Raw genomic sequence first — 12,224 nt, 5'->3', positions numbered from 1 at the left:
AAGAACAAGTAAATTTAAATCAACAAACTGACCAGTATTTCAATGGGAACTACGGGCCTGCTTTTGGCTAATGAGATGGTCAATGTCCGGTTCCATATTTGTCACTGCTAGCCGTAACAAGTGATATGACGTGCTTCAGGAGCCGTGACTCGTGCTTCCCGCATCACCGGAAGTAGTACTGTACGTGAGCGACGCCGCACTTTGCGGTGCCACCACATACAGTACTCCAGGAGCACAGGGTGCGGATGCATCCTGTGCTCCTCTCACTGACCACCAGTGAAAGAGGTGGCCCTTCTGGAAGTGCAGCGGGGGCCGGATAAATGGCCTCAGGGGGCCGCATGTGGCCCGTGGGCCGTAGTTTGGAGACCCCTGGCCTAGAGAATCCAGAGGTGTCTGGATCCTGAGACTTGGCTTCCCTTTCTTTTTTTTTTTTTTGTATTTTTCTGAAGCTGGAAATGGGGAGGCAGTCAGACAGACTCCCGCATGCACCCGACCAGGATCCACCCGGCATGCCCACCAGGGGGCGATGCTCTGCCCATCCGGGGCGTTGCTCTGTCGTGACCAGAGCCACTCTAGCGCCTGGGGCAGAGGCCAAGGAGCCATCCCCAGCGCCCGGGCCATCTTTTGCTCCAATGGAGCCTTGGCTGCGGGAGGGGAAGAGAGAGACAGAGAGGAAGGAGAGGGGGAGGGGTGGAGAAGCAGATGGGCGCTTCTCCTGTGCGCCCCGGCTGGGAATCGAAACCGGGACTTCCGCACACCAAGCCGACGCTCTACCACGGAGCCAACCGGCCAGGGCCTTTTTTTTTTTTTTTTATAGAGACAGAGAGAGAGAGTCAGAGAGAGGGACAGATAAGGACAGACAGACAGGAACGGAGAGAGATGAGAAGCATCAATCATCAGTTTTTCGTTGTGGCACTTTAGTTGTTCATTGATTGCTTTCTCATATGTGCCTTGACCATGGGCCTTCAGCAGACTGAGTAACCCCTTGCTCGAGCCAGTGACCTTGGGTCCAAGCTGGTGAGCTTTTGCTCAAACCAGATGAGCCTGTGCTCAAACTGGCGACCTTGGGATCTCGGACCTGAGTCCTCGGCATCCCAGTCCGATACTCTATCCACTGTGCCACCACCTGGTCAGGCCTTTTTTTCTTTTTTTAAAGATTACATAATGTTTTTAGTCCAAATTACTCTGAATTAATATATACCTATGCAAGTGGGAACACTAAACTTATTATTTTTATTTTATTTTTATTGATCAATTGATTGACTTGAAAGAGGAACATTGATTTGTTCCTGTATGTGCCCTGACCAGGGATTGAACTCCCACAATCTTTGTATATCAGGATAACATCTAACCAGTTGAGCTATCCAGCCAGGACTTTCGCTTCCCTTTTTTTTTTTAAAGATTTTATTTGTTGATTTTACAGAGGGGGGTAGCAAGAAGTATTAACTCATAGTTGCTTCACTTTAGTTGTTCATTGCTTTCTTGTTGCTTGTCATATGTGCTTTGACTAGGTAAACCCAGGGTTTCGAACTGGCAACCTCAGTGTTATCCACTGCACCACAGGCCAGGCAGGCCTTGGCTTCCCTTTCTTATGCCAGAGTCATTCTTTACTTTTCCTTATTTCATGGCTACTTTGGCTGTCCTGGTAGACCAGTTATTAATGCACAGATCCATCTTACTATCTGAGCATTCCCTTCTTGTAGATAAGACAGTGCTGTTTTCCTGATGTTTATTTGACTTTCCACTTTAATTTTTTTTTGTATTTTTCTGAAGTTGGAAATGGGGAGGCAGTCAGACAGACTCCCGCATGCACCCGACCAGGATCTACCCGGCATGCCCACCAGGGAGCGATGCTCTGCCCATTTGGGGCGTCGCTCTGTTGCAACCAGAGCCATTCTAGTGCTTGAGGCAGAGGCCACAGAGCCACCCCCCAGCGCCCGGGCCAACTTTGCTCCAATGGAGCCTTGGCTGCGGGAGGGGAAGAGAGAGACAGAGAGGAAGGAGAGGGGGAGGGGTGGAGAAGCAGATGGGCGCTTCTCCTGTGTGCCCTGGCCGGGAATGGAACCCGGGACTCCTGCACGCCAGGCCGATGCTCTACCACTGAGCCAACCGGCCAGGGCTCACTTTAAATTTCTTGAGTTTGTGTATCAATAAAACACGTTCTTAATGTTTACAATGGGTATAAAATTGACTAAATTTGATTATTCCTTTGCAGAGCTTTCCTATTTTATACCCAAGTCATCTAACTATAGTAAGAATCTTCTGTGATTACAGTTTCTTGTAACCTTGAAATTGGCACATTTTTTTACCTTTCTCTCTGTCTTTCCCCAGTGCGGAGGGGATGAATGCTGGAGGGTATGGAAACCTCTTGATGAATAGTGAACAGCCCCAGGGCGAGTATGGGGTCACTATTGCTTTTCTGCGTTTGATCACCACTCTTGTCAAGGTAAAATCTGGTCAGAGAGAATCACCTGGAACAGTTTTACTGCCCCTGCTACTGTTGTCATCTTGTCTGCAGTTGTCCTGAGCTTATGGTGATAGTAGTTGGTGTGTACTGTGTATTTACTGTGTGCCAAATTCTTTAGTAGGTACTTTATTCAGAGGCAGTATGGTGTAACACACTGACTGTCAAGTTATTTTGACTGTTGCCCAAGGTAATATGAACATTTTATGTCACATTCCAGTATATCCATGTATATATGTATTAGGAATATGTATATATATTTTTAAAGCAAAATTTCACAGTACGGCACTACTCTTATTACACAAGATTCACTTTGTTTTTTATTTTTTGTTTTTTGTTTTGTTTTTTTTTACAGAGACAGAGAGAGTCAGAGAGAGGGATAGATAGGGACAGATAGACAGGAACGGAGAGAGATGAGAAGCATCAATCATCAGTTTTTCATTGCGACACCCTAGTTGTTCATTAATTGTTTTCTCATATGTGCCTTGACCACGGGCATTCAGGAGACCGAGTGACCTCTTGCTCGAGCCAGTGACCTTGGATCCTAACTGGTGAGCTTTGCTTAAACCAGATGAGCCCAGGCTCAAGCTGGCGACCTCGGGGTCTCGAACCTGGGTCTTCCGCATCCCAGTTCGACGCTCTATCCACTGCGCCACCGTCTGGTCAGGCCACTTGGGTATTTTCAAACAAGCTGATCTCATAATCCATTAATGCAGCGATTTTTTTTAACTTATTCATTTTAGAGAGGAGAGAGAGTGAGAGAGAGAGAGAGAGAGAGAAGAGGGAGGAGCAGGAAGCATCAACTTCCATATGTGCCTTGACCAGACAAGTGCAGGGTTTCAAACTGGCGACCTCAGCGTTCCAGGTTGACGCTTTATCCACTGCGCCACCACAGGTCAGGCCAATGCAGCGATTTTTAATTGGTATGTCACAAGAATTTTTATTTTTTGAGGGGGGCATTTTTTTTTAAGTAAATTTAATTGAGCCTAACCAGGTGGTGGCACAGTGGATAGAGTGTTGTACTGGGATGCAGAGGACCCAGGTTCGAAACCCCAAGGTCACCGAGTTGAGCATGGGCTCATCTGGCTTGAGCGTGGGTTCACTGGCTTGAGCGTGAGATGATAAACATGACCCCATGGTCGCTGGCTTGAGCCCAAAGGTCTCTGGCTTGAAGCCCAAAGTCAGTGACTTGAGCAAGGGGTCACTGGCCATGCTGTAGCCCCGCAGTCAAGGCACATATGAGAAAGCAATCAGTGAACAACTAAGGTGCTACAATGAAGAATCGATGCTTCTCATCTCTCTCCCTTCCTGTCTGTTCCTATCTGTCCTTCTCTCTGACTTTCTGTCTTTGTTTAAATAAATAAATAAATAAATTTAATTTAATTTATTGGAATGACATTGGTTACAAAATTAAACAGGATTCAGATGTGTAGTTCTGTAATGCATTGTATATTGCACTGTGTGTTCACCACCCCTAGTCAAGTCCTCCTCCATCACCATCTACCCCCATCTACCCTCCTCTGCCTCCCTTGCAAGAATTTTTAATACATGCAATAGCTGACTCTTCAGTCAGGGGCACTGACCTCTTTTCCCTTAGATTGTCAAATTTAAAAAAATGATAACAGCCAACACAATAGCTGTCCAATGTGTATGAATCAAAATTAAACTTTTTTTGGTCAGACTGGCAAAAATATATTTTTTGGTGTGCCGCAGAATTTTAGAATTTTAGTAATTAGTTTATGTGTCTCATGACATGAAAAAGGTTGAAAATTGCTGCACTGATGGATGACAACTCAGTTTGAAAAAGATTGTTGTAGCATGGATTTTGGAGTTAGGTTTACATTTTAGATTGACCACTTACTAACTGCGTGACCTTGGGCAAGTATAGAATTTCTCAGTCTCTGTAAAATCAGAATGTCAGTGGTCTCCACCTCATGGAGTTGTCGAGAGGGCCGAATGTGAAAAGCACTTGGCATACTTCCTGCCTGCGGAAATCAGTGAATGCTTAAAAAGATAGCAACAGTTCTTTATAGAGATAGGGATACAAATACAGGTTTTTTTATATGTAAATAAAGAATCCCGCCTGACCAGGCAGTGGCGCAGTGGATAGAGCGTTGGACTGGGATACAGAGGAGCCAGGTTCGAGACCCCGAGGTTGCCAGCTTGAGCGCGGGTTCATCGGGTTTGAGCAAAAAGCCCACCAGCTTGAACCCAAGGTCGCTGGCTCCAGCAAAGGGTTACTCAGTTTGCTGAAGGCCCGCGGTCAAGGCACATATGAGAAAGCAATCAATGAACAACTAAGGTGTTGCAAGCGCAATGAAAAACTAATGATTGATGCTTCTCATCTCTCTCCGTTCCTGTCTGTCTGTCCCTGTCTGTCCCTCTCTCTGACTCACTCTCTGTCTCTGTAATAAATAAATAAATAAATAAATAAATAAATAAATAAATAAAATAAAGAATCCCAATTTTAAAAATAAGGAAGCTGATGTTAACAAGTAATAGTAGGACAAAAAATTTTGAGTATCAGATGTCCTTTCTGGTATTCCAGTGACGGGGTGGGTAGAGATCTGGGACGGCGGGGATGGCGCTGAAACGGGTGTTCTGCATCATCGACAGTGCTATACACCCTTTCTGTTTACGGTTATCCTTTCTGACCGGGGTTAGCTTTTCTCTCTCCAGGTAGGTGCTTTGTCTTTTTAGCCTTTGTCTCTGTTCCTGAGAATCCTACAACTTGGACTTAACTAGTGTTCTGATGTTTGTTTTTCACTGATGACTCCCATTTACCCAGATTTTCTTTGAACCTATGGTTTTGAAGTTAAATCTGTAATAACTAAGTGACTTTTTCTTAAATGGCATAAGCCCTCATACTGTGATTTCTTGTAGGGACAACTTGGTAATACCCAGAGCCAAGGGCTGGTGCCCTGTGTCATGTTTGTGCTGAAGGAAATGCTTCCCAGTTACCACAAATGGCGCTACAACTCCCACGGTGTGAGAGAACAGATTGGTAAGGATCACGTGGGCAGGGAAGGGCTCAGGAGTTTCTGGCTCCCTGGAGACCTTTCTGTCCCTTTTCTGTGATGAGGGTCATCACACAAGGCCGTCTCATTCCTTTGTCTTTTCTGGAGTTCAGGCTGCCTGATCCTGGAGCTGATCCATGCAATCCTGAACCTGTGCCATGAGACCAACGTGCACAGCAGGTATGGGGGGCGTGCAGGGCATGCTGCTCTGGGCTGTGGCCACTCGGCAAGGGAATCAGGGGCCCCTGCTGTGCAGAGCCGTGGCATCCTCCCACAGGCTGAGCCCAGAGCCATCTCCGAGGTCCTGATTTCCTTTCTACAGGACTGTTTCCCTTTTCGCCCTGTGGAGAGTGAAGGACAAATGAATTTGTGGGGAGAGGAGTAAAGAGGGACAAATATATACCCCCAGAGGATACAGATAAAAGTGAAGTGGTTCCCAGGGCAGTGGGGGTGGGGGGAAGGGAGTAAAGAGGGACAAATACATGGTGACAGGAAAGAATTTTACTTTGGGCAATGGGCACACAACACAATCAACAGTACAAATGCTATAGAGATGTTCACCTGAAGCCTATGTACTCTTTTTTTTTTCTTTACAAAGACAGAGAGCCAGAGAGAGGGATAGATAGGAACAGACAGACAGGAACAGAGAGATGAGAAGCATCAATCATCAGTGTTTCATTGCAACACCTTAGTTCATTGATTGCTTTCTCATATGTGCCTTGACCGTGGGCCTTCAGCAGACCGAGTAATCCCTTGCTCGAACCAGCAACCTTGAGTCCAAGCTGGTGAGCTTTTTGCTCAAACCAGATGAGCCCGCGCTCAAGCTGGCGACCTCGGGGTCTCGAACCTGGGTCTTCCTCATCCCAGTCTGAAGCTCCACCCACTGCGCCACCGCCTGGTCAGGCTTGCCTATGTACTCTTATTGATCAATGTCACCCCATTAAATTTAATTTCTGGGGAAAAAACAAATGAAGTCGGGGGATCAAGATTGTTCCCAGTGGAATTGTTGTATATACATGCACATCACTTTTTATGATCTTTCCAAATGTTGTACATATTCATAGGAAAATGGTTGGTGGCAAAATGCCCTTTGTAAAGCTGTTTTCCAGAGATGACTATTACCAAGTTAGTGTGCATTCTAGGGTTTTTCCTCTGCTTATGCTAACTGCTCTGTAACTATTTCCATGTCACTATATATAGCTCTATCTTGTTTTAATGATCCTGTTCATTTTGTTGTGTGAATTAATCTTGTAAATCATTTCAGTAAACATGTCCATTAATTGATGGACATTTTGATTGTTTTGCAGGTTGATCATTAAGAGAAAGGGATCAGAGTGCTTTCTTCCGATGTCCAGTTGGTTAGGTTTAGACAATTGCTTTTCCTTTTGGTGATAAGCTTGGCAGCGCCCCAGTAACTCAGAATGTGTCTGTCTTCCAGCCACACTCCCAGCCTGCAGTCTCTCTGCATCTGCAGCCTGGCTTATACAGAAGCAGGACAGACAGTCATCAATATCATGGGCATTGGCGTGGACACCATCGACATGGTGATGGCTGCTCAGCCCCGCAGGTGGGCCTCCCCCCCCACCGTCCCCCGTCTGTCTTTGTTGTGCCTGTATGTTCTTTTTTTTATTTTTATTTTTATTTTTATTTTTATTTTTATTTTTTCTGAAGCTGGAAACAGGGAGAGACAGTCAGACAGACTCCCGCATGCGCCCGACCGGGATCCACCCGGCACGCCCATCAGGGGCGATGCTCTGCCCATCCTGGGCGTCGCCATGTTGCGACCAGAGCCACTCTAGCGCCTGGGGCAGAGGCCACAGAGCCATCCCCAGCGCCCGGGCCATCTTTGCTCCAATGGAGCCTTGGCTGCGGGAGGGGAAGAGAGAGACAGAGAGGAAAGCGCGGCGGAGGGGTGGAGAAGCAAATGGGCGCTTCTCCTGTGTGCCCTGGCCGGAATCGAACCCGGGTCCTCCGCACGCAGGCCGACGCTCTACCGCTGTGCCAACCGGCCAGGGCTGCCTGTATGTTCTGAGAACTCCAGTGTAAGTTAGCACAGTTCCTTTTATTTATTTATTTATTTTTAAAGATTTTATTTTTATTCATTTTAGAAGAGAGTAAGAGAAAGAGAATGGGGGGAGGAGCAGGAAGCATCAACTCCCATATGTACCTTGATGAGGCAAGCCCAAGGGTTCAAACCGGTAACCTCAGCATTCCAGGTTGACACTTTATCCACTGCGCCACCACAGGCCAGGCGCACACAGTACCTTTTAAAGGTAGCCTCGTTCCTCCTGAAGCATAGCCTTTATGTAACCTGGGGTGCCGTTAGATCGGCACATAGCAAAGGAGGTGATTGCTTCTCCTCTCTCCTAGTTTGGACTGGGGCCTGTAACAGAAGCTGTTAGAACTCTTGGGAGTATGGTTGGCATGGTTCGAATCTAATTCATGAGTGTACATATGTTGTAAATGAAGTCATGTTGTCTGAATCAACTTTGGTTTCCATTTGGCACCCTAGTGATGGAATAGAGGGCCAGGGGCAGGGCCAGCTGCTCATCAAGACAGTGAAACTGGCATTCTCCATTACTAACAATGTTATTCGGCTGAAACCTCCTTCTAATGTGGTGTCCCCCCTGGAACAGGCTCTCACACAGCATGGTATGTATTTCTATTTCAGTCAGCAGTGTTTCTGCTGATAAGTACATATTTTAGGCCAGTGGTAGTCAACCTGGTCCCTACTGCCCACTAGTGGGCATTCCAGCTTTCATGGTGGGCGGTAGTGGAGCAACCAAAGTATAAATAAAAAGGTAGATTTAACTATAGTAAGTTGTTTTATAAAGATTTATTCTGCCAAACTTAGCGAAAATCCGACATAAAGTTCTTGGTAAGTAATTACTATTATATGCTTTAACTTGCTGTAACTCTGCATTATAAATTTTATAAAGTAAAGTTACTTTCCTACTCTATAAATCACCATTACTGTGGAACTGGTGGGCGGTTAGAAAATTTTACTACTAACAGATACAGAAGTGGGCGGTAGGTATAAAAAGGTTGACTACCCCTGCTTTAGGCTGTGCTTTTAAAGGTCAGCATTATTTTCTAATTAACTCCTTAAAATTTGGAAGTGATCACCAGCTCCCATCCTGGCGTTAGAAACAAGAGGACTGGGTCATATTTCATTTCTGCCTCTTCCTGGTGACAGAATAATTAGAGCACATGTTCAAAGTCAGTCTGCCCTGGTTCAAATTGTGGCTTCAACCAGCTGGGTATCTTTGGGCACATTATTAAACATCTCTGCCTTGGGTTTTTTGTCTATTAAAGGGAGACAAACCTTGGACGGTTGGCTCATGGTAGAGCGTTGGCCTGGTGTGTGGATGTCCCGGATTCAATTCCCAGTCAGGGCACACAGGAGAAGCGACCCTCTGCTTCTCCACCCCTCCCCTTCCCCTTTCTCTCTTTTCTCTCTCTTCTCCTCCCACAGTCAGGGCTCAATTGGCTTGAGCTCATGGGCCCCAGATGCTGAGGATGGCTTTATGGAACCTCTGCCTCGGGCACTAAAAATAGCTCGGTTGCGAGCATGGCCCCAGATGGCAGACCATTGGTCCCAGCCGGGGCTTGCCGGGTAGATGCCAGTTGGGCTCATGCGGGAGTCTGTCTCTCTATCTCCCCTCCTCTCAGTTGGAAAAAGAAAAAGATAATAAAATAAAGAGGGGAATAATAATAGTATCTACCTTATAAGACTAAAGTGGGGATTAAATTACAGCCTGTAAAACATGAAGAGAAATTCCTGTTTAAATATTTACGCTTTGACCTTAAACTACTCAAATCATTTAATCTCTTAGGAACTCAGTTTTCTCATTTTCAAGTAGGTGTTTGAGTAATGTCTCAGACCTATTCTAGTCGTATCATTTTAGGATTAAGATTTTTGCATTTCAGTGCAGTGCTTCATTGTGATGTTTTTTTCTGACTTATTTAATAAAAACCTACACATTTTCTTGAAAATGTATTTCTGCACTTAATGAACTACAATGAGCCATTTGTCTCCAAATCCTGCCTATCCCCTTGGCTACTGGAAAAAGATAATGATAGGGCCAGCTGGATTCGCTCTGGCTCTCCAGTGACCTGAGAGGAAATTCCCTCACACAGATGAGTCTTCTTGACAGCACCTTCTCTTAAGAGCTTGAATCAGGGTGCCACTTGGTGTCTAAGCTATTTCCTGTGCTTCCTCAGGTGCCCATGGCAACAACCTCATTGCTGTTCTCGCCAAATACATCTACCACAAACACGACCCTGCTTTGCCACGTCTGGCCATCCAGCTGCTGAAACGTCTGGCCACGGTGAGACCCCACTTAACCAACCAAAGCCCCAGAAAACTGACTTTGTGCATGTGATCACTCTTGTTTTCTCCCAAGAGAAGCAACTAATTTGGACTTCTCTGACTTGTAAAGTTACATAGACACACACACACACACAAATTGTGTCTTATGAAGGTTTGTTTTTTTTTCCTGGTTACAACAATCTTACATACTCATTTAAAAATATTTATTTGCCTGGCCTGTGGTGGTACAGTGGATAGACTGTAGACCTGGAAGGCTGAGGTTGCCATTTTGAAGCCCTAGGCTTGCCTGGTCAAGGCACATACAGTAAGCAACCAATGAACAACTAAAGTGAAGCAACACCCCAACTGGGATCCACTCTACAAGCCCACTAGGGAGCGATGCCCTGCTCATCTGGGCATTGCTCCGTCACTCAGCAACCAAGCTCTTCTTAGCACCTGAGGTGGAGGCCATGGAGGCATCCTCAGTGCCTGGGGGCCAATTCGCTCCAATTGAGCCATGGCTGTAGGCAAGGAAGAGAGAGAGAGAGAGAGAGAGAGAAGTGAGAGGAGGAGGGGTGGAGAAACTGGCACTTCTGCTGTGTGCCCTGACCGGGAACCCATACACTAGGCTGATGCACTACCACTAAGCCAACCAGCCAGGGCCATAAAATCTTTAAAAAATAAAATAGGCCCTGGCCGGTTGGCTCAGCGGTAGAGCGTCGGCCTGGCATGCGGGGGACCTGGGTTCGATTCCCGGCCAGAGCACATAGGGGAAGCGCCCATTTGCTTCTCCACCCCCAACCCCTCCTTCCTCTCTGTCTCTCTCTTCCCCTCCCGCAGCCAAGGCTCCATTGGAGCGGGGATGGCCCGGGCGCTGGGGATGGCTCCTTGGCCTCTGCCCCGGGCGCTGGAGTGGCTCTGGTCGCGACAGAGTGACCCCCCCCCCAGAGGGGCAGAGCATCGCCCCCTGGTGGGCAGAGCATCGCCCCTGGTGGGCATGCCGGGTGGATCCCGGTTGTGCGCATGCGGGAGTCTGTCTGACTGTCTCTCCCCGTTTCCAACTTCAGAAAAATACAAAAAAAAAAAAAAAGAAGAAGAAGAAGAAAAATAAATAAATAAAAATATTTTTTTAACCCTGGCCAGGTAGCTCAGTTGATTAGAGTGTCATCCTGGTAAGCCAAGGTTATGGGTTTGATCCTCAGTCAGGGCATATACAAGAATAAACTGATGAATGCACAGTGGGTAGAAAAATAAATCAATGTTTCTCTCTCTCTCTCTCCCCTTCTTCCTCTCTCTAAATGCAATTAAAAAATTTTTTTATAAATAAAAATATTTTTTTAGCCCTAGCCAGATAGCTCGGTTGGTTAGAACATCTTCCCAGTGCACAGAGGTTGCTGGTTCAATTCCTGCTTAGGGAACCTACAGGAACAGATCAGTGTTTCTGTCTCTCTTTTTCTCTCCCTTTCTCTCTCTCTAAAAATCAATAAAGAGCCTGACCTGTGGTGGCGCAGTGGATAAAGCGTCGACCTGGAAACACTGAGGTCGCTGGTTCAAAACCCTGGGCTTGCCTGGTCAAGGCACATATGGGAGTTGATGCTTCCTGCTCCTCCCTCCCCCTTCTCTCTCTCTCTCTCTCTTCTCTCTCTCTCTCCCTCTCTCCTCTCACTCTCTCTCCTCTCTTAAAAAAAAAAAAATAATAAAAAAGATTAAAAAAATAAAAATCAGCCTGACCTGTGGTGGCGCAGTGGATAAAGCGTCGACCTGGAAATGCTGAGGTCGCCGATTCGAAACCCTGGGCTCGCCTGGTCAAGGCACATATGGGAGTTGATGCTTCCAGCTCCTCCCCCATTCTCTCCTCTCTCTCTCCACCCCCCTTTCTAAAAAAAATAAATAAATAAATAAATAAATAAATAAATAAATAAAAATAAAAATAAAAATCAAATAAGTTAAAAAATAATAAAAATAAAAATGTTTATTTAAATGATACAGATAAATGTAATAGAAAGCTAAGGTACCTCTGACCCCTTGTTCCATATCCCCTGTGAGCAAGTTGGTACACACACCCTAGATTTGTCTCTATCTGTGCTTACATAGTAAAGGGTGTTTGGGTGTGTGCTTTTTGCTCTTTTCAGAAGTAAAATTCCACTACCCATACTGTTATGTGACTTGCTTTCTTCACTTAACACCCATGTCTTGCAGTCTTTCCATGTGGGCACATCTAGAACTGCTCCATTCTCCCTCTTGTTTGCCTGGCGTGCCAGAGAATGGATGTGTCTGAATTTATTTGGGCTGGTTTCTACAATATCTTTAACTGTTCTAACAGTGCTGCAGTAAACATCATCCATAGAACTTTGTAATACTTCTGTTTACAGCCCCTACAAATCAGATGTGTCAGTGAACATTTAAAATTTTTCATTAGAGCCCTGGCTGG

General features: G+C 46.0%; 1 protein-coding gene across 2 annotated transcripts in view; it reads left to right on the top strand.

The window, feature by feature from the left end:
- Positions 1–12,224, top strand: part of NUP188 (nucleoporin 188) — a 63,947-nt gene that overhangs the window by 38,002 nt on the left and 13,721 nt on the right. For both annotated transcript variants that reach the window (XM_066366994.1, XM_066366996.1), the window contains exons 20-25: positions 2,332–2,446; positions 5,348–5,468; positions 5,595–5,661; positions 6,920–7,048; positions 7,994–8,133; positions 9,706–9,812. In XM_066366994.1, coding sequence (XP_066223091.1) covers positions 2,332–2,446; positions 5,348–5,468; positions 5,595–5,661; positions 6,920–7,048; positions 7,994–8,133; positions 9,706–9,812 — 679 coding nt within the window. The remainder of the gene's footprint in view (positions 1–2,331; positions 2,447–5,347; positions 5,469–5,594; positions 5,662–6,919; positions 7,049–7,993; positions 8,134–9,705; positions 9,813–12,224) is intronic.

This window comes from Saccopteryx leptura, chromosome 2 (genome assembly GCF_036850995.1).
Source record: "Saccopteryx leptura isolate mSacLep1 chromosome 2, mSacLep1_pri_phased_curated, whole genome shotgun sequence".
Lineage (NCBI taxonomy): Eukaryota > Metazoa > Chordata > Mammalia > Chiroptera > Emballonuridae > Saccopteryx > Saccopteryx leptura.
This window is presented reverse-complemented; position numbering and strand designations above follow the sequence as displayed.